Genomic DNA, 27,372 nt, shown 5'->3' with positions numbered 1-27,372 from the left:
TTTCCATCACCAACTTCTCGGGGGTTATCAACATAATTCCCACTCCTAATCCTTTTCGGTTAGCTGCTCTATCCGTGTACACCTCCTAGATGGAAACAACAGAGGCCGAAACCATCAAAGCATTTACTATCCCTTTCCCATCATCTGCCCTACTCTTTGTAAACTTTGCCACAAAATCTGCCAAGACTTATCCCTTTATGGCAGTACGAGGCATATACCTAACGTCATAGGCACCCAGCATGGTTCCCCATTTAGCGATCCTACCCGTGTAATATAATTTTCTTAAGAGTGCTTGCAAGGGGTGTTGGGTGAGCACCACCACGGTATGTGCTTGAAAATAATGTGGAAGCTTCCTTGTGGCATGTACAATGGCCAACACCACCTTTTCTAAGGGTAAATAACGTGTCTCAACTTCATGTAAGGATTTACTAACATAGTAAACGGGTCTTTGTGCTCCATTCTCATTCCTGACCAGAACTAGACTAACTGCATAATCGTGACTGTTAGGTATGTATATAGTACCTTTTCCCTCTCGGGCCTAGAAAGGACAAAGGGGTGTGACAGATACTGTTTAAGCTCCTCAAAGGCCACCACGCACTCCTTGGTCCATTGAAAGTCTTTCCACTTATGGAGAAGCTGGAAAAATGGACGACACCAATCTGCTGAGCGAGAGATAAATCTATTCAGAGCTACTGCCATTCTTATCACTTGTTCGTTATAAGATATGTACATGAAAAATATGTAAAGGAAGAAAATAAATTTTTTCTGATTCAATGGTGTTGAGGGAGGGGAAATATTGAGGAAGAGGAAGAGGCCTTGTATGTTTTGGTAATTAAAAAATGTATATATAACTGGCAAGTTGAATAGTTAATGTGATGATTTTTTTTTTTTAAAAAGAAAAAAACCTTATCGAATCTAATGTGGTAGCATAATAGTTAGTTTGAATAAAGGCCTTTTGGACTACCATATAGGTTTATGGAAAACTTTGAGACTTTTCATATTCATTATTAATTTTTTTACCAAAAATATTTATGGAGAGAAAATAATTTCTTTTATAAATGAGAATTAGATTTTCTATTCTATATTTTTTGTATTCATTTTCAATATTTTTCTAAATTTTTTTTTGTGATATATATATATATATATAAGTAAAAAAGTAGATAGTTATTTTATAACCTACCATTTATATATATAATTTGTTTTTTGTTTTGTAATTTTTTTTGTGAAAAGTAATTAATGGACATTGATAGCAATAAAAAAGATGACTTGTCTTTGTTTTATGTCTTTAAAAAGAGACAAATGTCATTACTATGTGCATCCTCCACTTTGAAAATCTAATTTTTATAATACATAATAGATAGATAGATAGTTATTCATAAATAATGACTATTCTTTTTAATAAAGAAATAGCTAAACTACATTTTAGTTAAATTATACGAATAACTATTACATTATATTGTCAATTACCGTTTACTGAACATTTTCTAAGTGTTTGGGGGTTAAAGGAATAGGGGTTAGGGTAGTAGTCAATAGGAGCATTCCTAACCAATATCCAAAAAAAAAAATAAGGAAAAAAAAAATCAGATTACATATTTAAATTTAAAATTTTTATTTTTGATTGAATTATTAAAAAAAGAAAAGGAAAAAATGTGTATTCAAATTGAAAACACGTACACACATATAGAGGAAAATGATGAGATAAGGGAATATACACTCACAAGTCAACACTAAAACTGCATGCCGACAGTTAGTGTCACGGAGCAAGTGATAAACCATTTCTCAATAGCATATCTTACCGATGTGAGACGACTCAACAACACTGAGTATCTTTTTTTTTTTTAGAGAAACACACACACACACATATATATAGGGGAAGAGAGATGAGATAAGGAAATATACTCACAAGCCAATACCAAAACTGCATGCCAGCAGTTAGTGTAAAAAAAAAAAATTATTTTGTTACAAAGCTTCCAGCACAACTTATTTAATTATGTAACTTCCTTTTAAAATTTTATTTTATAGAAAGTCAAGTTCCAAGGGGAAAATGGGCCATTAGCCATAATTGCTCAAGAATATAGTTAGTAGGTACTGTTGTGAAAGTAAATATAATACTAACATCTCGACTCTTAGAGAGTCGATTTTGAACCTATAAATCGACTCTTAGACACTCGATTTGTATGTGCTGATCAAATCTGATGTGGCGCTTTTCCACGTGACGGCCACCAGAAAATCGAGTTTCTAAGAGTCGATTTACGTGTGAAGAATTAAATACTCTATTTATGTTGTCAGTTGGATCAACGGGGACTCCAGGTAGATATCGAGTCTTATAGACTCGGTTTTTAAAAAGGGAAATCAAGTCTCAGAGACTCGATTTGCAATGGTTGGTCCAGTTTAATCCACGTGGTTAGGGTAGCTGCTCTTTATCACACAATACCTATTTTCTGGGGTCTGCCGTTTCCCACACCAAAAAATCCAGCAGCTCTCTCTTCCTCTCTCGCTCTCTCTTCCTCTCTCACTCTCTCTCTCTCACTCTCATACAAAACTTCAAATCAAAAACCCACCCTCCATTTACACATTCTCATGTCAAGTAAGGTTTTTATACACTCTCTCTAGTTGTTAGTTTTTTTTTTTTTTTTTTTTTTGAATAGTTGTTAGTTACATATATGTAATGTTAGGGTTTTTTTATGGGTAGTTATTAGTTTCATATATGTAATGTTAGGTTTTTTATGGATATGTATCATGAGTTTTTTTTTTTGGTTTGTTATTTTTCTTTATATTTTTGATAGAATGATTTGAAGATTTGTGTGTTTAGTTTTTTTTATTTTTTATTTGAGTATGATTAATGAATTTTTTTTTTTTTAGAAATAAATGGTAATGATTGAGTATATATGCTAATGTGGGGTTTGTACATGCATATGATGTAACAAGTTAGTGTATATATGCTAGGCTTTTTTCTTTTTTTTTATAAGAAGTAAAAAATATTTGAGATATATTTGTATTGTTAGGCTTTTATCATGGCTATTTTTGTTGTTGTTTGGTTTAATATTTTTCATTACTTTTTTGTTAGAATGATTTGAAATTTTGTAGTGGGGGTAACTGTTGTCTTTAGTTTTTTTATTTATTTGAGTATGAAATGATAATGATTGAGTGTGTGTTGTATGTGATGTGGAGTGAGTATATGCAAATGTGGGGTGTGTTTGATGTAAGAAGTTGTAATTTTTGTACTTTGAGTACATAAAAATGTTTTGTAATTGTGTTAAAATATGTCACTAACATATTACCCTTGACTCTAATAGGTTCACAATCTCTGAAGAATATTAACATAAATGTATACTACAGTGGACCCCTTTTCAATCCTGAACAGATTGACGGATTCCCATTTCAAGGGCCGAGTATCAAATGCTATTACATGATGATACGTCGTAAGTTGAAGACATTGAATAATTTGAAGATGAAAATAATGAAAGAACTGAGTTTGAGCCCTACTTGTTATGACATAAATATTATTTATCGTTACCCACAAGAAGTCCTTCATGAACGGATAAATTACAAGTACATGGCGATCAAAGAAGATAAACATGTAAAGGTCATGTTTAATAGGATCCATAAAATGCCCCAAGTAAATGCTGCTAAGTTGTACGTAAGTTCCGAGCCACTCGCAGAAGTTGATGTCGAGGAGTTGCAACAAACAATTACATCTTTGCAATTTACAGCCTTAGACGATGGATGCACTACAATGGGAGGTTACACATTCCCATCTCAAGATTATGCTGTCAATACTGGTGAAACACTTCAACCTCAAGAGACATATTTAGGGGTGGAGGACGAAGATCATTTTGCGAATAATGATGAAAATCTCGATGATATGGATGAGTACGAAGAGAGGATTGAGCGAGGCGACTTTGAGAAGGATGTGGATGACCATGAACTTGCTTCCAATTTTGAAGAGGAAAATATGGAGTGCCATGATGAAGGTGATGCGGACGATGATATTGGCGTCCAGCATGTTACAAATACGACCACTGCCTACACACCTCCTGTCGAGTCATTCTCCGCAAATACTTGGGAAAATATAGTTGATCCTTCACTTCTTCAGATACCATTTGTTTCTACTTGGGAAGATGGGATGCATTTTAATAAAGGGTTGACTTTTGCAAATAAAGAGGCGGTGAAGCGTGCATTGATAATATACGCAGCAAAGGATAATAGAAATTTTATAATCCGGAGGTCGACCAAAACTAAATTGTACGCCGCATGCATTGACACCAACTACAAGTGGTACGTTGGGGCATTCATGAAGGCTAAATTTAATGGTCTGTGGATGGTCACGTCTTATGTGGGTCCACACAGTTGTATACCCTTTGGCCTGCGAAAAGACGGTAAAATGATGGATTCTAATTTTGTTGCATCAAAAATTGTGGGAAAATTGCGACAAAATCACACTGCTCGTATTGATGAGCTCCGGGGCCACATAGATACTAAGTATAATCATCAGCTCTCTTACTATAAGGTATGGGACGCAAAACAAAAGGCAATTGCTAAGATATTTGGAGATTGGGAGGAGTCTTACCAAAGGTTGCGAAAGTTGTTGTTGGCATACTTGGATCAGGATTCAAGTACCTAGTACACCTATTGGACCATACCTAGCCCCATAGATGGTACTACGTTACTGCGCTATGTATTTTGGGCATTCGCTCCATGCATTGCTGCATTCAGATATTGCAGGCCAGTGATCAGTATTGATGGGACTCATTTGTATGGTAAATATCGAGGGGTGTTGATGATTGTAATGGCAACCGATGCTAACCAAAAGGTTTTGCCTCTCGCCTTTGCTGTTGTGGACAAGGAGTCAGGGGCTAGTTGGGGGTGGTTTTTAAAGTGTCTCAAGAATTCGATAGGGCATGTGATACCTGACGAGGGCATTTGCATTATTTCTGATCGACATAAAGGTATCAAATGCGCCATTGTAGAGTGGCCTATAGGTGATGACGGAAAGTTACGGGTACATCACCGATATTGCCTTTGACATGTTGCTAGCAACTTCAACACACACTTTGATGACCCGACTCTAAAGGCATTGGCCTTGAAAGCTGGATATGCGACTCATGAAGCTAAATTTAAGTCCATAATGCAAACTATTAAGGATGTCGAGATTAATGCACTGAGGAGTGTAGACCCTGATGATCCCCATCTTGAATGCTATATGCCACACACATATCTAATGAGTGAGGATGTAGAGAAACGGACCCAGTTACATGATGGTGGAAGACGTTATGGGGCAATGACAACCAATATCTCTGAATGCTTTAATGAGGTACTTAAAGGTGCCCACGGTTTGCCCATGCTGCAATGGTTGAGTTCACTTGATGCAAACTTGTTGCATATTTCCATGATCGACATAAAGAAATTACTTCTGATTGCTCTCAAGGTAAGGTGTGGAGTGATTATGCAATGGGGATCTATACCACAAATCTGCAGAAAACTTCAGGACACACTGTGAGGGAATTTAATCATGAAACTGGTGTATATCAAGTGGTTACCCCGTACAACGACCATAGAGGTGGAGGGGGAAACCACAGTCATGAAGTGCACGTATTTGCTAGAACATGTGGTTGTGAAAAGTGGCAAAACATTAAGATCCCTTGTTCACATGCAATTAAAGTTTTGCAGCAATTGCATCTCAATGCGACCAGCTATATTGACCCATGTTATAGTTTGGAGAATGCCATTCACACATATTCACATCAATTTATGGTGCCAAAGTCAGAGTCATTGTCAATGGACGTTCGCGGACCACGGTGGGTGCCTGACCCAAGTCTGTTGCGGGCCAAAGGTTGTCCTGTGAAGTCAAGAATAAGGAATGAAATGGATGGGGTATGGCGAAAACGGGAAAGTCGGAACCCAGATTCGGACTTGAGAGAGATTCAACCGATGCAGCGATGCGGAGTGTGTCATGAAGAGGGGCATAATTGCAGAAGATTTCCCAATTCCCTTAGGGCTTCGACAAGCGGTTCCCGTGGGGCTTCGACAGGCGGTAGTGCTACAAACTAGGCAAGTGCCTTTACTGTTTTGATATAATATGCTCAGAATTTCAATTGGTTTTTGTTCTTCGCATTTAGGAACTAACAACCGTATTTTAATGTTTTTCAGGCGAGCGGAGGCTCGATTTTGGAATGGCATTGTACGTGGGAGTTGTGGTTATCTTCGATATGGACAAGTGCTAGGCGACCATGTTGTATCAATATGGACAAGTGTTAGGCGACTATGTAGACTATGTTGTATCGAGTCAATTGTTATGTTGTTTATTGATGAATGTTGTTGTAATTGAACTAGTAGCTATCTATTGTACTCGTTAGAAGAAATGAGGGGCCTTGTTTGAAGAAATGATAGCTAGTAATTAGATTGTATGCCGGACATACTGTGGTTAAATTTGTATGGTCTGTAGCTAAGAGGGCAACTATATTGCCCATGAATAGTAACTGTTTTAATCCAGTTTCTTGCATTCAATGTACTCTTCATTCAATGTTTGTATACACTGCCCATGTGATGTGTTCTGGATCTGGTTTACAGCTGCAGGGAAGGAAAAAAAAGTTCTGGTATACTACTGCAAGGGGAAGGGGGTAACCTAAAAAAAAAAACCCAGTGGAAATCGAGTCTCTAAAACTCGATTTCTAACCGGATGGCATAATCGTAAATACTACTAGTACAAATCGAATTTTAAAGACTCGATTTATATAGTACTTATTTACCAAAAAGCCACTGAAATGGAAATCGAGTTTCAGAGACTCGATTTCCACTGAGAATTTTTCCAGTGGCAGTTGGCCGTAAATATTTTTGAACTTTCTGTCTGGCGTACTCGCTGCTAGGGAACTCGAGTATTGAATAGAAATCGAGTGTCTAAGACTCGACTTATAGTAGGTTGGGCATTATGCAAATCGAGTGTTTAATACTCGAGTTATATTGGTTTTTTTTTTTTTTTTCAGAACTATATTTCAAACTAACAACACTGAAATTGAACCTATTGTACCTATCTATCTTAAACTTTCAATGGGTAATTTGAGACTTCTGGAATTAAATAGTTTAGTTTAGAATTTTTAAAATTGTAAGATTTATTTTGAAACCAAACCACCTTAAATCATAGGATTTAAATTATCATATGAAAAACAAAATAAAATGAACCAAACTAGTAACTTTTTAATTTTTGAGAAGAAGTCTAGAACCAAAAAGAAGAGTTCCTAGCAGGTAAAATCTCTTAAATAAAGATATAAGATTTAAATTGTGACCACCAAAAATTAATTAGTGTCTTAATATGATGATAAGAGCACCTCTTATAATATAAAAATATAAAAATAAATAATATAAAAATAAGTTATTTTAAAACCACAACTTTTGTGCCGTAACTTTTGCCACATTTCGATATAGCTAGACTATTACATAGACTTATTATTTTTTCTCCACCACTTTCAATCTAGGTATAAAAAGTTGTGGCACAAAAAGTTGCAAATTTTCTCTTTGTTTTAATGCCATCAAGAATCCCTTGTTGCCCATCTCCTTCATTTTCGCTCCATTTTTTTTTAATCACTCTTGTCAAATAAGTTTTCAGCAAGGCAAAAAGTTCCCTTCTAACTTCAATAAGACTATACGAGTATAAAAAAAATTGTGTTTAACCATTACAAATTTGACTAGAGAAATATTGCCATTATTATAAGGTTCCTACACAAATTTGACTAATTTTTAATGTCATAAGTAAAGCCTTTGACTCATGCAAGAAACTTTTTTTTTTCCTCTTTTTTATGAGTAATTTTTAGGTACTCCCGGAGCACAAAGAATGGTGCTCCCTCCTCTCACATTCATGGTGGAGTCCGCTCATTAAATTCATGGTGGGATCTACCATAAATGTGAGAGGAGGGAGCACAATTTCACTATACTCCGGAAGTACCTAAGAATTTTCCCTTTTTTATATGGATATTTACCTTAGATAACAGGTGTATGTTACGTAACTCCCACATAAATAAGAGGTTAACACCGGATATATGAGATAGCTCCTCACACTTTTGAGACTCAGCAATTTGTTTAGTTGGGATGAATCATCTTATCAACTTGGCCAAATCAGGTTTTAAGCAAGAAACTCCCACCCTATGCCTCCCTCAAAGATTAATAAATGATTAAGTAGAGAGGGTATTGGCATCAAAACTTGGTCCTGCAAATGAATTTCTTTGTCTAATAAATCCCATCTGGCTTAAACAGGCCTGAGAACCTAAAAATATACAATCAAACGTAATTTCACTTCGCAGGGATCAGGAATCTATGGAAGCAGGACCAAGGTAAATTATCCATAAGAAAATGCTAGTCCAAATGAGACAAAACATGCTAAGAGTTACTGTACTGTCAAAACAGTGAATGTGAAGATAATATCTAGTGCTGGACGAATATATACAATGGTTTCGACAGCTGGGACTTTTGTAGGATGTTCCAAGACCATATGTTAAAAAGCCAAATATCACGTACAGAGGAAAGCTTAAAAACCAAGACATGGGTCATGAAAAATCTAAAAATCATAACACGCTTAGATTTTTTTAAATTTTTTGCTGGACCATTAGCTATCAGTCACCCCTTACCACCAAAACAACTTTAGTGTATGCATAGTTTCCAATCAATTCCTAGTGTCAACAAAATTCTAAAGACCTTAACATACATGTATGGCTCATATTATTAAAAAAAAAAAAAAAAAAACCCTGTATACAGATTCTGCATAGAATTCTCCAATTATTGTTCAAGATATGCACTTTACAAAATAGAATCTGGAGATAATAATCAGCATCCAGTTTACCATATATCATACTGTATAGAATCTGCGGTGCTAATATTAAAATCCTAACTAGCAAATGAAATGTAAAAAAGGTAGACAGCTGACCATTACAAGACTCATAAAAAGGACTCCTGTGAATTTTATTCTGCCATATTCATAATATATGCACCTCAGATGTCAAATTCTGCATCTTTGTCAAAAAAATCCCACCCATCATCCAAAAGTGATTGGTGATCAGCTTTGGTTCTTTCCTCTTCAGGTCTACTTCTTGGTGATAGACTGTCAACAGAGGCTGTTGGGCTTGTCCTCTTTGGCGTCTCAGATGACTTCCCTTGCTCAGTAACCAAAACAGGTGCCTCACTTTTAAGGGATGAGCCTGAAGAAGCTAAACTGTGCTCAGAAACCATATCAGATGCCATGCTTTTAACAGATGAGCCCGAAGAAGCTAAAGTGCCCTCAGGAACCAGACCAGATACCATGCTTTTCGCAGATATGCCAGAAGCAGCTAAGATGCAACTAGTCTGGCTTGAGGAAACAGATTTGCTTAATGGAACACGGTCGTCAAACTTCTCTTTCAGTAGACTCACATCCTGACAAATAACAGAAATTTCTCCTCTGCACAATGATAAAATGACAAGAACACTTCATTACCTGAATCCTTCCAAGGTCAACAAAAACAATGACATACATACTTATGTATACATGTAGCAACAGATCAGAACCTGGAAAAATAAACTACAAAATAACTTCTACCTTTTTTATTTTTTATAAATTTTTTATGTAGGGTTTACCTAAGCAGATACCAAATTTAAATAAAGTTCAAAAACATTTGGGGGAAAAAAGTTTATGGCCAGAATATATATACATGATCACATGCAAAATGAATTCAAATAGAATAGAATAGTGGAAAAGAGGGCATGTGACCATCCTAACTAGTCTGTTCAGTGTTCAGGATCCCCAAATATTTGCGTCTAAGGCTTGGTGGTGGTTGTTGAGTGAGATGCAAAATGATTTAAAAAAAAAAACACTAAATTTTTTTTTGATAAGTAAAAACAGAGAAGCAAAGAAAACACAATTTATTTTTAAAGAATGTTGATTTAATTTCTTTGACCAAACTTTGCCAAGAACTAAGGGGCATTAGTCATGTTATACAGTAGTAAATTTGGACAACTGATAAAGTTTCTATTGGTTTTGACTTTTTTTTAAAAATTCACAAGCAAAACCATGAATGCTTAACTATAACAGTTGTGTTGTGTGTTTGTGTGCACGCACACATGCAGCATTGGGAGTTTGGAGGAGGGAGAGGGTATCAATGTTTCAAAAGGTTAGCACATCAATCACTTTAAAAGACAGTGGAGGACCTCCATTATTTGTCTTAACAGTGAAGTACCAATCAAAACTTCATTTAAAAGAAACAAAGAAACTTACTGCAACATATCAACAATGTGACCACGGTCTATTAGAAACTCCCGCAGCTGCAATAAGCACAAATTTGATTAGGTCATTCTCCTCTGCCTCCTCTTTTAGTAGCTTCGACTCCTGAAGCACCTTCTCCATTATAGCATTTTGTTCAGCAAGAGCTTTTCGTGCAGATTTTTCTTTATCTAGCCTTTCCTGCTCAACTGCTTTCCTCATCTCTTCTGCGATAGATAATCGTGCTTCTATGCTTGGGTGCATCTGAAGGGAGTAATAATGAATCCAAATTAAAAAAATATTCAAATGTTGATTACACCCTATTTGCAACTTCATATATATCATCATCAAAGAAAAATGTTGTTGACAGCATCTATACATTTTTTTTATTAGGAACCTTTGTCTAAAGAGCTTAAACCAAAATTCAATTATGCAGAGTTTAAGTTAAGGGTGCAAACCAAAATAACATTTTCTTGCATTTCTTGGCCATTGCTGATTTTAAGAAGAAACCTCTAGCAAAGTGGATTAATACGAATGCCACTGTATTTAGTTATAGGTTTATTACAAGTTACAACAATCTACTGTAAAGTGTAAACTGTAGTACTATGGTGCCATTTACAATGTACACCAAAAACTTCGAAATCCTACAATTGATGCCCTTATTCGAGATAAACTTACAATGTTCCCCACCATCCAAATGAAAGCCTAACAAATTAGTAGGAAAATTAATTGCAAAACAAGTTGTTGATTGCAGAATATTTGTAGTTTAAAGCACGCATTGCAAAAGCCTCCAGCTTACGATGTAACAAAATGTTAAATACCTCATTGAGAATTGCAAGGGATTTGTCCCTTTCATCAGCCAAGCTGAGTACGCGAGATTGAAGTTCCCTCACTTCAGTCGAATTGACTTCTCTCCATACACTTCTCCCGCATGCTACAAAGGTTAAGACATAGGGCTCAGCTCTTATCCTCATAAACTAAAAAACTGATTTGTAAATAAAATAAAATTTAGTGGATCTAAATAGAGTATTCATTGGGTATTTTACAACCATGTTATTTGCTTCCTTTGCATGCACCAACGTCTGTTTCAGATCCTCCACCTCGACCAGAATATTCAGTCCTCCTCTAGAAGCTTCCTGTTTGGCTTCTTCGGCAGCTTTCTCCTGAAGTTCCACTTCTCTCATCATGTTGATAACTCTCTCCATAGCTGAAAACAAGGTTTTCTGCACCATTGATAAGTCATTAGTAACCTTCAAACATACAAGGGGGAAAAGGCAAGAAAATTTAAATTTTAATAAAAAAAATCTGCATGCGGTTAATAGAGCTAATTATGGAATGCAGTGAGCCTCTGTCAAGCATAAAACCACTCAAAACCGTGACTTTTTTAAACATGATGAAAGATCACAAACAAGAAGCATTAACTTTGTCAAAAGCAGACGCAAGTCATTAGTCACATTATGCATAATTCCATATTCATCATTCTGATTTCCTACTGCGATACCATTTCTCCTAAATTAAACCCAAAACCATGACTGTTTTAAACATTACGAATGATCACAAACAAGAAGCATTAACTTTGTCAAAAGCAGACGCAAGTCATCAATCATTATGCATAATTCCATATTCATCATTCTGATTTCATATTGCAATACCATTTCTCCTAAATTTAACCCCCCCTTCCAAAAAAAATAAAATAATCCAGACCCATCAAATGGAGAAAAAAATAGTATCTCTCATTTTGTTGTGGAGAAATCATCAAAGTGAATAAAACAATTGTACACAAAATTTTATCCGACGACTAAAAGATAACCCCCTAAAGTTGAAGACATAGAGGAGAAACTCTACCTAAATATATATATTCATGTCGCCTTCCTTTCTATCTTTTATTTTCTTTATCATATAACCTGTGTCTGTATCTCTAACTAAAGACCTTTCCTCAATTCTCGAAGTACCAAAGGATAAATGAGCCATAATCCAGTTTACAATTTGCATCACTTAAGGTTTGCATACATATACCAAAAGGCAAGGCGCTACAACATTATGTATTCTCATCATCTCAAAGAATTTGAATTCAACTAGACAAAAAGACTGATTGGAACATAAACATATGCAGGGCACAATGATCATCTGCCCTATTGGGAGAAAGAAAATTCACAGGACTCTCCAACTACTTATGCACAAAGGCATCAAGGCTATGAATGATATCACAAAACTGAAAAGAGTAAACATCATATATGAAAAACAGATTAATCAATACAAGTGCTAAGTGGCAAGCTTCACGTGAAAAACATGCAACTGAGCATGAAAAAACGTATTAGGAAGCATCATTAACAAGCTACCATTTAGTGAATCAATTTTAACAAGAATTAGATACAACAAGATGCTATTGACAAACAATACAGCTGAAATTCCAGTTAATTCAAAGGCGTTGGTCCTTGTTTAAACTTCAAAAGCTTAGAAGTAGTAAATCTAATAGTAGTACCTTGTTATTTTTGGCATCTTCAATGATCTCTTCAAGAAGATCAAGATTACATACTTGGCCAGATCGGGTAACTACAGTGCCAGTTGTTGGCTCATCCTCAATATCACTCAGTTCACCAACAAAATAGTCTTGCTTGGAAGTAACATCAGCAGAACGACTGGACGCTTGTGTCTGGCACTCAGTAACAGAAGGTTCAGAACCAAATTCTGACTGAACATATTCTGAAGAAACTGATGCATGTTCTTCAACAGATGAAGTAAAGAGCTGAGCCATAGGCAACCTCACCTTAGTGCTATCTAAACATGATTCTTCTTCATCACTTTTTAGACAAATAACCATATCCAAGTCATTAGCCACAGGAATGTCAAAAACCTCTGACACCATCTTTTTCATTTATCAAAGCAGTTGTCATGCCAGGGTGGGTCTGCTCTGACCCAACTTTGATATTATTTTCTTTCCAAGCTCCCCAAGTAATCAGTTCATCACTTTCAGTATTTTCACAACATTGTTTCTGGCCATCGTTTCCATCATCCAACAAAGCACTTGAGGTGACATGGACCATCTCATTCAACCCCACTTTGGCACTGTTTTCGCGAGTCGTCCCAATTAAAATCACTTCCTCATTCTCAGTATTGCCACATGATTGATCATTACCATCATTTACATCATATAAATCTAAATCCACAGAATCATTCTGCAATTCAACCAAAGGTGTTGAGTCAACATGGAAAAGTATCCTTTATATATATATTGACATGCAAAAGTCTCCATTATATGTTTTTCACTTATTTGCAGTCAGAACTAGAAGTTACTCATTTCAGCATTTGTTATGACAGTTGCTCATTGTATGTCCTTGATACTCTCAATCATCTCATATTTGCAACAATAATAGATATCAGGAAAAAAGAAAGTTGATTACAGGGGGTAAAGTTTCATATGAGCAGTAAGATCTCATGCATACTTGTTTTAGAACTTGTGTGTCTGCATTATAAAACATCCAACTGCATATAATATAACTTATCCAAAAAGAGAGAAAAAAAAAAAAAAAACCAACTGAATATAGCAAACAAGTTAGATTATGTACCAAGAGAGGTGCCAACTAGAATTGCTGTGGGTGTGGCAAGTCCCAGTGCACATGGGCAAGAAACTACCTAAGGGAGAGAAAAAAATTACTCTTATGAAATGAATAAATAACAAAAAAATTTCTTTTAAATCTTCTCTCAAGAGTTTCTCATTTCAATATATAGGATCATCAGCAAAGATGTTTTTTCCTGCATAGATGGCTGTAATAGACAAATGGCTAAATGAATCAGTCCTATAGCATCAATTTGACTTATGAAAATGATATAGTGGGTTTTTTCCTGCATAGATGGCTGTAATAGACAAATGGGTAAATGTATCAGTCCTATAGCATCAATTTGAATTATGAAAATGATATAGTGGATGAGTGTAATTTTTTTCATTGATACTTTTTTTACAATAATGATTATCGCAGATCAGTATGACATGGAGTCTTAAATGGCTGACAACTTGTAAGATGAATGGATACACAGTTTTCAGTCTGCAGCATCGTTCTACAACTGTCTAGTCACTGGCTTAAGCAGCCTTAATTTTTGTTATCACTTTTCAATCAATGATGAGATCTAAAAACTATCAAAAACAGAGTATTTGAGACATGGATTTAATCTCAGTAAGATTTTATGTAATACTAGTTATGATTGAACTTCAAGAAGATTTAATGAAAAAGAGGACAATAAAAATCACCACAATTGCAGGGAATCATCCAGATATAGAATATTTCTATACAGTTTAATAGGCATCCATTTCCATTTAAATGTCCCAAAATCTTTGTTGAATGACAACAAAAAGTAGTTTAAATACTTTTACACAGTTCTACAACTGTCTAGTCAGTGGCTTAAGCAGCCTTAATTTTTGTTAGCACTTAGCACTTTTCAATCAAGGATGAGATCTAAAAACAATTGAAATCAAAGTGTTTGAGGCATGGATTTAACCTAAGTAAGATTTCATGTAATTCTAGTTATGATTGAACTTCAGGAAGATTTCATGAAAAAGAGGACAATAAAAATCATCACAATTGCAGGGAATCATCTAGATATAGAATATTTCTGTACAGTTTAATAGGCATCCATTTCCATTTAGATGTCCCAAAATCTTTGTTGAATAACACCAGAAAGTAGTATAAAGATGATTAGTTATAATAGCATATAAGTTCACCAATACTCACCGTCTAATTACCTTTTTTGAACCTTACGCCATCTCGTATAATGAGGAGGAGGTCTTGCATGTCCTTCGTCAGATGCCTCGAGCCCAGCATTGTGTCCATGTTTATGCCCCCCTGTCCCACAAGTAGGTGCTTTTGATATGCGTTTCGGCCGACCTGCTGGCTCTACAGGTAACCCAACAGCCTGCTCAGCCTGAACATGGGGTGGGTCGATACCCAAAGAAGGGCCAGTGGACATACTGTGGGAGGGTGGCTGCGTGTGCATGTCAGGAGGGGTTGGATCAAGATCCAGATCGAAGGATGGAATAGGTGACAGCTCAGAAAATGACCGTGAGGTGGGTGGACAGATGTCAGACCCAGGACATGGAAGTGGGGTGGGTGAAGGGATGGTGGTGGGGCTAAGGGATGGATGTGGTATGGGTGAAGGGATGGTGGGGCTAGGGGATGGATGTGGGATGGGTGAAGAAGGGCCAGTGGACGTACTGTGGGAAGGTGGCTGCATGTGCATGTCAGGAAGGGTTGGATCAAGACCCAGGTCAAAGGATGGAATGGGTGACACCTCAGGAAATGACCGTGGGGTGGGTGGACAGATGTCAGACCTAAGACATGGATGTGGGGTGGGTGAAGGGATGGTGGTGGGGCTAAGGGATGCATGTGGGATGGGTGAAGGGATGGTGGGGCTAGGGGATGGATGTGGGATGGGCGAAGGGATGGTGGGGCTAGGGGATGGATGTGGTGTGGATGGGTGAGGATCGGGGGTAGGGACAACTCTCTGGGTAGTAACAGGCGGACGAGAGCCGCGTCCAGTAGGAGCTCTGCTCGTGCTTGGCCTCTCAGAAGTACTTGGGCTCTGAGTAGGCGCTGCCGCAGGAGTAGCTGCCTCCTCATTCAGGGCCTTAGGGATAGGAGGTTGTACACGGCCAATCTCCTGCATTGCCTTCAACACATCAGTAATGTCCTTGTGGTCCTTCGTGCCCACTGGGTGACGCCTCAACAAACGGGCGTATCCTTCAATCTAACATGAAAAAACCAGGTATATTAGTAATGCAATACCAATTCAACAATGGCAATCGATAATAAAATAAACGTTAGTTTTGAATTGGTTCTGCTAGTAATAATTGCAAATTATAGGGAGACCAAGTGTTACCTTTGACTAAATTTAAATTATTTTTTCTATTAAAGATGTAGCTAGCGCATAGAGTAGACAAAATGCTAATTAAAAATTCAAATGAACAGAAATTTATAAATAATAAAAATGGACATAAGAATGTATACCATAACTCTAATAGTGGTTAGAAAAGATGACCTTAGAGCATCTCAAATTAGTTTTTTAAATCAACAAAGTTCTTTATAAGGAATCTTAAGCTTACAACAGCTTTAAAAGGGAGGTTTGATGCTGAGAAGACATTAAACCACATATATCACGTTCTCTAGACAATGGTTTCATGCTAAGAAGTACGGTAAGATGTAAAACAGATGGAAAAGTTACCATTATAATCAATCTAGCACCGAGGACATTGATGAACCTCCGAGTTACCCTTTTGTACCAATCGAAGTACTCGTGTTGTGGAGGCATATCACCAAGCACTGCTTCACAACGCCGTTGAAGGCGATTACCTCACTCCGTAATATGCGCAGCATGTTTCCGCATCCAATCAACACCAACCTTCCTCCTTAAATCAATGGCATGAAGCACTGTATCGGTGTCAACTTTACGGGGAATTTCTTGGATCATCCCGAATTGACGAACGACACGATCCGGTGTATGTTTCTCTACTAGGTGGAAACATACAAGTGGCACCGTTGCGGTCCACGCGGCCCTCCCTGCAACGCACCACGGCGGAAGGTCCTCGAATTCAGCTTCATACGGCTGCCACACCACCTACAACAGCCAAAAAAAAGTACGCAACACATTAGGCAACAATGTTTATATGTCAAAGTTCACCAAACCTATATCTTGTTCCTAAACATGTTAAATAAGGCATTTTCATACCTGGTCTGGCAACATTGAAGCTATTTGCTTGCGATACCTGTCCAGGAAGATGTGGGCGGGCCTGTTTTTCTTGTTTGGGACCCACAACCACCTGCAATCCAGAACAAGGGATCATTAACTTTGTACAACTTTCCCACTAAGAAAATCATATGACTATAATGTAATCAATCTATGGATGGTCAAGTTAATGTAATGAAGTTGTATTCACAATTTGCATATAAACTCTCTATGGATGGTCAAGTATTTATAACCTTAGCCCACCCACTAGCTTTTTTTTTTTTTATCATTACAAACATACTTTGTTATGCTACATTTAGAGTATGTTTTCTAATAAGATAGTTAATCTAGTCAACTAAAGCTTGGTTAACTAAGCAGCTTTTATATACTTATAAAATAAAAAATAAAAAACAAAAAATTTAGAATAAGTAGCATATATATTAACCGAATCATATAATTTAGGAAATTTGACATAAAATTAGAGTGTATAACCTCTGTTTAAAATTGTTTAATATTGACTTAAATAATTCCTAGAAGCTTTTAAAATAAATAAATTGAAGTTACATGACATGTATGAGGTAGAGACTTACTTCAGGGACAGTAGACCACGCACTAGAGGACCATAAGCACCCACTGGCGGGCCATGTTCAACTGTCGGGCACAAATATGGGAACTTGGCCCATGCCCAATACTGGACCAACAACAAACACCCACCAATCTGATTAGCTTTCTTATCGCTTGCCCTGCATAACTCTCGGTACAACCATGCAAGGCAAACACTTCTCCAACTGTACCTTCGTGGGTTACGAAGGTCTTCCAACTGCTGCACCCACATTAGATGCACCCTATCGCCGAATTTGTCCATGAAGATTGTGTCCCCTAGTAGCGCTAGGATGTAGCATCGTGCGTACTTATGCAACTGATCCTCTGTGGCATTAGGCGGCAATGGATTGGCAACAACTTCCAAAAGCCGTTGGATGAGAATCCTCTGGCCATGAAGTTCCTTTCTCTAATTATTTACAGGTCGGAAGCCAAGAAATTCGTCACACACATTCTCCCATTCTTTCTGCGTGCCCCTTGTAATGGCCTCGCCGTCAACAAGAAGCCCGAGAAGAACCTCCACATCTTGCAATGTGATGGTGACCTCACCATGTGGCATGTGGAAGGTGTGAGTCTCCTGCCGCCATCGCTCCACTAAGGCCGTGGTCAATCTCTCTACCCGGGGTCCTGAGGAGTCCCTCCAAACCAAGTGCCTTAATGATGTCAACGACTCGGTCATCCACCATTAGCTCTCGATCGGAGAACTCTTCACTACGGACACAGCATTTAAGGGATCCTGGATCCTGCACAGAACAAAACCATGGATTAATATATGACAGCAAATGCGTGTACATTGTATGAATTAAATGCGTGTACATTCGTTAAATCTTTAGTGTTGTGTTTTACCTGCCCATTCCAAATAGCTTCTGACCGATGGTTGGCCTGCAACGTCAACACCGACTGGTCAATGGGGCCAGGCTATGCATGGTCAATCTGTCCAGCATTTGCAGCAGCCATACTGCATAAGAATGATAAGCAATTAGCACGTAATAGACATTATTGAAAACAAAAACAAAAACAATCTTCTTCTTTTTTCCTCATGGACACTGGAATAATTATAAGCAGGATCCGGCAGCATGTGATGCAAGCCAGATAGAAAAATTGCAAGGTTAGTATTTAATTCTTTCTTTGAATGAATTTTGTGCCTGTAACACATTTTAAAATGCAAGATTGGCACAATGAACTTCATGCAGTTTTTGTGCATGTAACACATTTTAAAATGCATCAATTTACTCTAACAAATATTTGATCTTGAATAAGCTCAAAAAAAATGTGTAAACCTTTGTGCGTTCTGATTTCTTACTAAGCATGTGCATAGGCAAATAGAATTTGTTTTTCGTTCAATATTCATAAATACTTAAATTAGATAGGTCCACAACCCAAATAATCAAACGCACACATAACTGTCTACAAATCCAACCATATGAGTAGACTGCCAAAATCTCACACTGATATGTGATACAATTTGCATGTTCAAACCTGTTTTAATGTAAGATCTAATCCAATTAACAGGCAAATTTATTTCTCTTTCTATTTGTTACTGTTATTAACTTATTACATACTTGGATACCTCAGATTGATTTGGATTCAATGAGTGGCAAAGTTTCTCATTCCTCAGGCCTTTTAGTTTCCTCATGTTAAATTTTCTCAAACACGACAATCTCAGCACAATCAAATCAATCAGAGTACCAAATGAAAAATTAACAAATAGAAAATTCCTCATGTTAAATTAACAAATAAAAAAAATTTCTCGCATTTTCTTGGGAACCAAACAAAGTACCACACAAAACAATCAAATCAAGCATAATTTTGGAACAAAAACCACAAACCCACATGAAAAAATCACACAATTAAGAAAATCATACCTGAGAGAACTGAGTGAGAGTGGAGAGGGTGCTTGAGAGTGGAGACTGAGTGAGTGAGTGAGAGTGGAGAGGCCGAGTGAGAGAGGCATGAGCGTGAGAGGGTGGAGAGGCGCGAGTGTGAGAGGGTGTGTGAAGGTGGAGAGGCGCGAGCGTGAGAAGGTGGAGACGGTGTGAGAGAGGCGTGAGAGGGAGAGTGAGAGGGAGAGGGTGAGTGACAGAGTGGAGAGAGGCGTGAGAGGGAGAGTGACAGAGAGTGGAGACTGAGAGTTCTGTGCGAGAGTGAGAGAGGCATTAGGCTTGGTTTAGTTTTGATAAAACCCTTTTAGAAATCAAGTCTCAGAGACTCGGTTTCCAGGTGGATCCACAGATCAGATCAGCTAGCTTCCATGTGTTGTACAAGTCACATACAAATCGAGTATTTAAGAGTCGATCTATAAATCGAGTCTTAAAGACTCGATTTCCAGGTGGCCGCCACGTGGAAAAGAGCCACATCAGATCTGATCAAAACATGGAAATCGAGTCTCAGAGACTCGATTTATAGGTTCAAAATCGACTCTCTGAGAGTCGAGATGTTAATATTATATATACTTCCGAAACAGTATCTACTAACTATATTCTTGAGCAATTATGGCTAATGGCCCATTTTGGCCCAAGTTCCAACGTGAAACTCAATTTTCTCTAAAATCAAGTTCTATACAATTTAGTGGAACTGGAGTTTAAGAAAATTGAGTTCCCCACTTACCATATATCACTGAATTGCATAGAACTTAACTTTAGCGAAATTGAGTTATACTTTTGAACTCAATTTTGAAAAAATCTGAGTTTGGAAAAAGGCTATTAAAATAAGTTGCAAAAGAAGATTTTTAATAATATAATTTTCAAAAATCAGAATATTGAAAAGAAAAAAAGAAAAAAAAAACCATGTCTAAACTTTAAACTTGGACTTGTACATGTTTTTGATGAACACTTGTACTTGGGGGGAATGTGCAGATTAGCTGTGTGGATGGCATCAATATAGTAAGTTAGGCATTGTTTGAAAGTATAAAGGAAACTAACAACTCGAGTTTTTGAAACTCGAGATATACATAAAAACTCGAGTCTCAGAAACTCGCTTTATGCTCGCTTTGCGCTCGCTGAGTTGGACAAAATGCCACCTGGATCTCGACTCTTAAAAACTCGTTTTCAACAACATAAAAATCGAGCCTATAAAACTCGAGTTCAACTAATTCATATTTTTTATAAATCTTATCCTACGCATGGAACTCGAGTCTTATAGACTCGAGTTCCACTGGACAATATATTAAAACACAGCCCGTGGCATGTGAACTCACAGAGACTCTCTTTCACATTAACACTCACAGAGAAAAAACCTAAAAACAGAGCTCCTCTCAGCCTCACTAACTCTCTCACTCACCCTTACTAACTCTCACTCACCCTCACTAACTCTCTCACACCACATTACCTCTCACTCTCACAAAACCACATTGTCCACTCTCATTGCTCTTCCCTCTCAGCAAATTCATATCTTAGGTAAGGGTTTGCATAATTTGATTGTCATTGTAGTTGGGTATGTTGTCCATGGGTGTGGGTTAAAGAGTTTTACCATTTATTTGTTAGATAGTTAATTTATTTTGTTTTGTTAGTGTTAATTGTTTGAGTATTTATTTGCATAGTTTTTGTTATCAAAATTTTATTCATCATTTCTAGGCTTTTATTTTTATCATGATCTTACAAGTTTTTTTGACTTTATTTATCATTGGTTTGGGTATGAAATGGGTAGTGAATGAATGTAATGAATGGATGTAATGAATGGGTATGTAATTATCAAAATTTTATTCATCATTTCTAGGCTTTTATTTTTATCATGATCTTACAAGTTTTTTTGACTTTATTTATCATTGGTTTGGGTATGAAATGGGTAATGAATGAATGTAATGAATGGGTATGTAATCAGAACCCTTTTAGGCATTATAGGTCACCACACAATGGAGTAATAGATAATTTCATCTCTCCATCCACTAGGATTAGAAGGTTTACGTCTTGGCCTTTAGATATTAATGGGCAATGGGGCACTCTATAATCGGGCTTGAATATGTTTAGCCTTAAGATTGCATTACTTTTTTCCCCCACTTTACAACTATGTGATTTAACTAACATAGTACTTGACTTGAACAGGTTCACAATGCCTGATATTGTTATAATCATATACCACAGTGGTCCGCTTAAGAATCCCAATGTGAACAAGGGATTGCCATTTGAGGGGCCGGGTATGAAGACCTATTATACCCAAATTGATTGTAGGTTGAAGACCATTGAAGAATTGAAGATGTTTGTCATGGAAGAGTTGTGTAAGAATCCTGATGCGTACAACATGCAAATTACTTATCGTATGCCAAATGAAATCATGAAGCACCGGATTAATTACAAGTATATGGTAATAGAAAAAGACAAACATGTAAAGATCATGTTTGACAAGTTGGAGAGTATAGCTGAAGTAAGTAACATTGAGTTGTACATACAGTTGGAGCCGCGTGCAGTATGGCAAGAGGATATCCAACAAACAACCACAAGCTTACAAGTTGCGATTCCGGATGCTCAATATGAGTATTCTACACATGTAGAGGATGATAATGTTCATGCTGATGGTGATGATGATGATGATGATGACGACGATGACGACTATGTTGATGAGACTACTGCCGTTAACAATGATGATGACGATGATGATGACGATGACGACTATGTTGATGAGACTACTGTCGTTAACAATGATGATGACGATGATGATGACGACTATGTTGATGAGAATCTTGCCATTAACGGTGAAGATTTTGCCGATAAAGATGACTATGAAGACATGATTGACAGAGGGGACTTTCGGGACTTTGAGGACTTTGAGAGGGACATTGATGACGATGAGACATTGGACGGTGGTGAACCTGATGCAGACAATGTTATTAGTGTCCAAAACATTACAAACACAATCCCTGCCTACGCACCTCCTGCGTTGTCATTCTCTGCAAATACTTGGGAAAATATGGTTGATCCTTCGCATATTGAGATGTCATTTGTGTCTACTTGGAGAGAGGGGATGAATTTGTGCAAAGGGTTGACTTTTGCCAGTAAAGTGGAGGTGAAGTGCGTATTAACAATTTGTGCCCTCAAGGAAAACAAACACTTTAAGATCACTAGGTCGACGAGGAAAAATCTTTGTGCGAAATGCGTGCATGAGTCATGCAAGTGGTATGTCTACGCAGTTATGAAGCCCGAACTCCAAAATCTATGGATGGTCACCGTGTATGTGGGTCCTCACACATGTATACCGACTGGGGTGTGAAATGATGGTAGAATGATGAGTTGTAATTTTATTGCAGCAGAAATCCATAACAAGTTACGTGAGGATCACACTACTCAAATTAAGCATCTCAGATCTCTGATAGAGTCGAAATATAATGGCCATAAGCCTTCTTACTACAAGGTATGGGATGCGAAACAAAAGGCGATTGCGTTTATGTTTGGAGATTGGGAAGAGTCTTACCAAAGGTTGCAAAAGTTGCTAATGGCATATATTGATCAGGACCCGACTACCCAGTTTTGCTATCGTGTCACACCCACCGATGAAGATCACACCGTATTGTTGCATTATGTGTTTTGGTCTTTCGGTCCATGCATATCAGGATTCAAATACTGCAAGCCGGTTATCAGTATTGATGGGACCCATCTGTGTGGTAAATATCAGGGAAAGTTGTTGGTCGCAATGACAACCGATGCTAACAATAAGGTATTCCCTCTCGCCTTTGCTATTGTGGATTGTGAGTCGGGGTCCAGTTGGAGGTGGTTTTTACTATGCCTCAGAGAAACGATTGGCCACTTGATACCTAACGAAGGCATTTGCATAATTTCTGACCGACATCTCGGTATCAAAAACGCCATTGCAAACTGGCCTAGAAGGGATGATGGAAAAGCAAGGGTATTTCATAGATATTGCCTTCGACATGTTGCTAGCAACTTCAACACCCATTTTCAGAACTCGACTCTAAAGTCAGCGGCGTTGAAAGCGGGATATGCTAGTCAGGTAGTTAAATTTACTACCATAATGGAGTCCATTAAGCAGGTGGAAATTGAGGCCATTAGGAAGAAGAAGAAGGTGACGGGGAGGGATGGTAAGGAAAAGAATCAAGATTATCTTCCATACACATACCTAATGAGCGAGTCTGTGGATATGTGGACCTAGTCACACGATGGTGGGAGATGTTTTGGGGCAATGACAACCAATATATCAGAGTGTTTCAATGGTGTACTGAAAGGTGCACGAGGCCTTCCTATTGCCGCGTTGGTTGAGTTCACTTGGAACAAATTTGTTCAATATTTCCACGACCGGCACAAAGAATACCATTATGAGTTGTCAGAGGGTAAGAAATGGAGTGAATATGCCTTATCCACGTGGGATGGAAATAAGCATAAATCTGAGAAACACTATCTCAAGCCATTTAGCAATGAAGAGCTGATATTTCAAGTAGTTACCCAACTCAACACATGTAGCGCAGGAGGGGGAAACCACAGTTACGAAGTTCGGTTACGGGAAAAAACATGCAGTTATGGGAAATGGCAAAATATTGGGATCCCGTGTTCACATGCAATTAGAGTATGTGACTATTTACATATTGATTCGACCACGTATATTCACTCATGTTATGGTTTGAACCATGCCCTTAACACTTATGAGCATGCATTTGTGGTTCCTAAGTCACAGTCATTATGGAGGGATCCCATGGGGCCAAAGTGGTTGCCTAATTCGGCATTGTTGCGGGCCAAAGGTCGACCGGTGAAGTCAAGAATAAGGAACGAGATGGATGGAGTGAGGAATAAGGATCGAGAACTGGGATGGCGGAGGGAGGACGCAGATTTGATAGAGAGTCAACCCAAGCAGACATGTGGACTGTGTCATGCTTCCGGGCATAACCGCAGAAAATGTCCGCAGTCCCGTGGCGCTTCCACAAGCGGCCATGTTCCACACTTGGTAGGTAGATGGCAAAAAGTTATGCATCGGTTAAATAATTGTTGTTCATTCGATGTTTACCTAATGTTTACTATCTTGTCTCCTAACGTAAATACTCTACGTTTTTCAGGCATGCTTCCATGGACGACGTTTTTGTCATGTGGACCGCTGATCTTAGGAAAAGTGACTACGTTGTATTGGCTCTATGTGAACTTTTTAATTTTTGTTGAATGTACTTGTAATTCTCTATGAAGATTGTGATTTGAGTAGTATGGTTAGAATTGCAAATTAAGCGTGGTTGGACATGTTTAGAATGGTGATATATTGAGAATGACTTTTGTTGTGATTTGAGTGCATTTACATTGTGAAACTATGGTTATGCAAAGAGCGTAACAATTTCTATAGTTTGGTGCCTAATGAGAACGCCTTTTGATGTAATTTAAGTGCATTTACATTCTCAACTTGTCTACCTCTCAATGAGTATTTGTGGATTACATTCTTAGCTTCTCTATCTATGTTTCCCAGTAGGTGTGTGCACACATTTCAATTTTTGGTTTGCTGCATGTTAGGGGGGGGGGGGGAACAGAGCATTGCTCTCTGCCTGAAACAGAGCATGTTTCTGTTGGGGGGAAAAAATTCCCAGTAAAACTCGAGTTTTAGAGCCTCGAGTTCCACTGGGCAATAAACACTGAAACAAGGCATGCCTCTCTGCCTGAAACAGAGCATGCTTATGCTGGGAAAAAAAATATTTTGCCCAGTGAAAATCGAGTTTTAGAGACTCGAGTTCCACTGGGCAATAATCACTGAAACAGGGCATGCCTCTCTGCCTGAAACAGAGCATGCTTATGTTGGGAAAAAAAATATTTTTCCCCGTGAAAATCGAGTTTTAGAGACTCGAGTTCCACTAGGCAATAAACACTGAAACAGGGCATGTCTCTCTGCCTGAAACAGAGCATGCTTATGTTAGGAAAAAAAATATTTTGCCCAATGAAAATCAAGTTTTAGAGACTCAAGTTCCACTGGGCAATAATCACTGAAACAGGGCATGCCTCTCTGCCTGGAACAGAGCATGCTTATGTTGGGGAAAAAATATTTTGCCCAGTAAAAATCGAGTGTTAGAGACTCGAGTTCCACTGGGAATTAAAAAAAATTCCCGAAAAAACTCGAGTCTCTAAGACTCGATTTTTACTCAGCATGTTTCCTCTGGTCCAATACATCTAATTCGGTCCACTGTGGTCCATTTGGTCCGTTCAGTGTAATTTGGTCCCAATTCGGTCCTTGAAATTTGCTTTGGTCGACTTTGGTCTTATTCAGTCATTTGGTCAATTTCGACGTTGGTCGATTTTGGTCAATTTCGATCCATCTTTGTGCACTTACATATATAATGGGAGACAACAGGTTTAGGTTGAGAGACCACTGTGACATTGTGACATTTGGTCCATTCAGTTTAATTTGGTCCCAATTCGGTCCTTGAAATCTACTTTGGTCCTATTTGGTCGACTTTGGTCTTATTCAGTCATTCGGTTCTAGTTGGTCTAATTTGGTCCATTCAGACCACTTTGGTCCATTTTGGTCAATTTCGATCCATCTTTGTGCACTTACATATATAATTGGAGACAACAGGTTTAGGTTGAGAGCTCTTATTCTAAACCTAAATTTATTAAAACAAATTCTCGAGTTTGGGGGTCAGCTGTCCACCATTGCTACACTGATGTTCGCAGTGCTACATGTGCTGCTCAATAGCTCGGCACTGTTGAACCCTATCCAGTCATATCATTCACACTCACGTCAGTACACAGATATGTATCCTTTTGCAATGCACTCTTTTCAAGGATGCAGAAGACCCCTGAAAAGTTTACGATGCATTTAACATAACTCGGTATTGTCTTGTCAAGTTCATGTTAGATGAAACACAAGCATGCTGAATACTCTTCACATGAATACTGTTTAGCTGAATAGTCATGGCAGTACACTGCAACTACTGCCCAGAACAAGAGAATCTCACTGTGACATTGGGAACATTTGAACAAAAAATTTGTATTGTGGTTTTCCAGCCTGTATTGACATGACAAGCCTGAATATGTTAAATTTTTATTATTGAATACACAGTGGAATGAGGTTATAAATGCACCACAATTCTTTTCTTATTCCTACACCACTAACTTTGTAGGTTGAGTAAGCTATGAGTCGCAACGCCTCAACATCATCTCGTACACATAGAAACAAGTTCCAATCTACTTCAACAAATGAATTATCACAAGTTCTAGTAGATCAACAACTACAAACATACACAGACCACTATGGAGGGAAATGGGTTGGAAAGAAGAGAGATTTCGTTAATATGCCAATATACACGTACGAGAGTCTTGGAAGCGTTGGCCACATCATGGTCGGCAAACCTACAAAACTAAGTACAGATACCACCGCAATGGAGTTCACCGTAGCAGAACCACCATGGTCAACCCTATACGAGAAGAGGTGTGAGTTGGAGGTGTATTGTCGATGGCACGGGTTACGAGTTCCTAAGGCACGCTCAGCCGAGTTACCTAGAGATGAACCTGCCAACATACTTGCTCATCTTGAACAAGAGAACGATCAAATGCAAAGGCGGCTAGACCGTTTTCATGCAGTCCAAAAAGCTAGGAAGCATCTAAAGGGGAAGACGCAAGAGTGAGCCATGAAGTCTATTAATGAAATTACTGCATTAGATGATGAAAGTGATATTTCAGACTTCTCAGATTCAAGCAATGATGATTTCCAAAAATTTCTACCTACGAACATTCGACGTTGTTGTTAAAGTTTATACGTTGTGTGCAATTTTTAAATGTTGTTGTTAATGTCTGACAAATCATGTCACCATATATTCACTTGTTGCAAATCCAATTAAACAATTGCACACAACTTGTGGCTAAGTTTATATGAAATCAGTTGCTCATTTTTTCCTTGTTGTTCTTTGTTCGTATAGAATGAAA

At 37.9% G+C, this 27,372-nt stretch overlaps 3 protein-coding genes across 3 annotated transcripts; 1 reads left to right on the top strand and 2 right to left on the bottom strand.

The window, feature by feature from the left end:
- The first annotated feature begins 4,387 nt into the window (after nucleotides 1-4,387).
- Nucleotides 4,388-6,051, top strand: LOC142625175 (uncharacterized). Its single transcript, XM_075798870.1, has 3 exons — nucleotides 4,388-4,510; nucleotides 5,144-5,428; nucleotides 5,479-6,051. The coding sequence occupies exons 1-3, from the start codon at nucleotides 4,388-4,390 to the stop codon at nucleotides 6,049-6,051; spliced, it is 981 nt and encodes a 326-aa protein (XP_075654985.1).
- Nucleotides 6,052-8,718: 2,667 nt separating this feature from the next.
- On the bottom strand, nucleotides 8,719-10,444 carry LOC142625174 (uncharacterized). The gene is made up of 3 exons (XM_075798869.1): nucleotides 10,358-10,444; nucleotides 10,238-10,284; nucleotides 8,719-9,424 (listed from the first exon to the last, which is right to left on the bottom strand). Exons 1-3 carry the CDS (start codon nucleotides 10,442-10,444, stop codon nucleotides 8,980-8,982), a joined length of 579 nt encoding a protein of 192 aa, XP_075654984.1. The 3' UTR covers nucleotides 8,719-8,979.
- A 633-nt stretch (nucleotides 10,445-11,077) lies between these two features.
- Nucleotides 11,078-12,992, bottom strand: LOC142626132 (uncharacterized). Its single transcript, XM_075799919.1, has 3 exons — nucleotides 12,705-12,992; nucleotides 11,272-11,445; nucleotides 11,078-11,156 (listed from the first exon to the last, which is right to left on the bottom strand). The coding sequence occupies exons 1-3, from the start codon at nucleotides 12,975-12,977 to the stop codon at nucleotides 11,112-11,114; spliced, it is 492 nt and encodes a 163-aa protein (XP_075656034.1). The 5' UTR covers nucleotides 12,978-12,992; the 3' UTR covers nucleotides 11,078-11,111.
- Between the last annotated feature and the right edge of the window lie 14,380 nt (nucleotides 12,993-27,372).

This window comes from Castanea sativa, chromosome 2 (assembly GCF_040712315.1).
Source record: "Castanea sativa cultivar Marrone di Chiusa Pesio chromosome 2, ASM4071231v1".
In the NCBI taxonomy this organism is placed as follows: Eukaryota; Viridiplantae; Streptophyta; class Magnoliopsida; order Fagales; family Fagaceae; genus Castanea; species Castanea sativa.
The sequence above is the reverse complement of the archived record's forward strand: the minus strand, read 5'-3'. Positions and strand labels throughout refer to the sequence as shown.

Excerpts from the sequence above, each read along its gene's own strand:
- LOC142626132 (XM_075799919.1), bottom strand. The coding sequence starts at position 12,977 with ATGGCTCAGCTCTTTACTTCATCTGTTGAAGAACATGCATCAGTTTCT. Across the intron at positions 11,446-12,704 it reads AAGATGCCAAAAATAACAAG|AAAACCTTGTTTTCAGCTAT; the intron begins GTACTACTATTA and ends TCAATGGTGCAG. Across the intron at positions 11,157-11,271 it reads CAAAGGAAGCAAATAACATG|CATGCGGGAGAAGTGTATGG; the intron begins GTTGTAAAATAC and ends TAACCTTTGTAG.
- LOC142625175 (XM_075798870.1), top strand. The coding sequence starts at position 4,388 with ATGGATTCTAATTTTGTTGCATCAAAAATTGTGGGAAAATTGCGACAA. Across the intron at positions 4,511-5,143 it reads ATCAGCTCTCTTACTATAAG|GATGTCGAGATTAATGCACT; the intron begins GTATGGGACGCA and ends CAAACTATTAAG. Across the intron at positions 5,429-5,478 it reads TACTTCTGATTGCTCTCAAG|AAAACTTCAGGACACACTGT; the intron begins GTAAGGTGTGGA and ends ACAAATCTGCAG.
- LOC142625174 (XM_075798869.1), bottom strand. The coding sequence starts at position 10,444 with ATGAGGAAAGCAGTTGAGCAGGAAAGGCTAGATAAAGAAAAATCTGCA. Across the intron at positions 10,285-10,357 it reads AAAATGCTATAATGGAGAAG|CTGCGGGAGTTTCTAATAGA; the intron begins GTGCTTCAGGAG and ends TGCTTATTGCAG. Across the intron at positions 9,425-10,237 it reads CACATTGTTGATATGTTGCA|AGGAGAAATTTCTGTTATTT; the intron begins GTAAGTTTCTTT and ends ATCATTGTGCAG.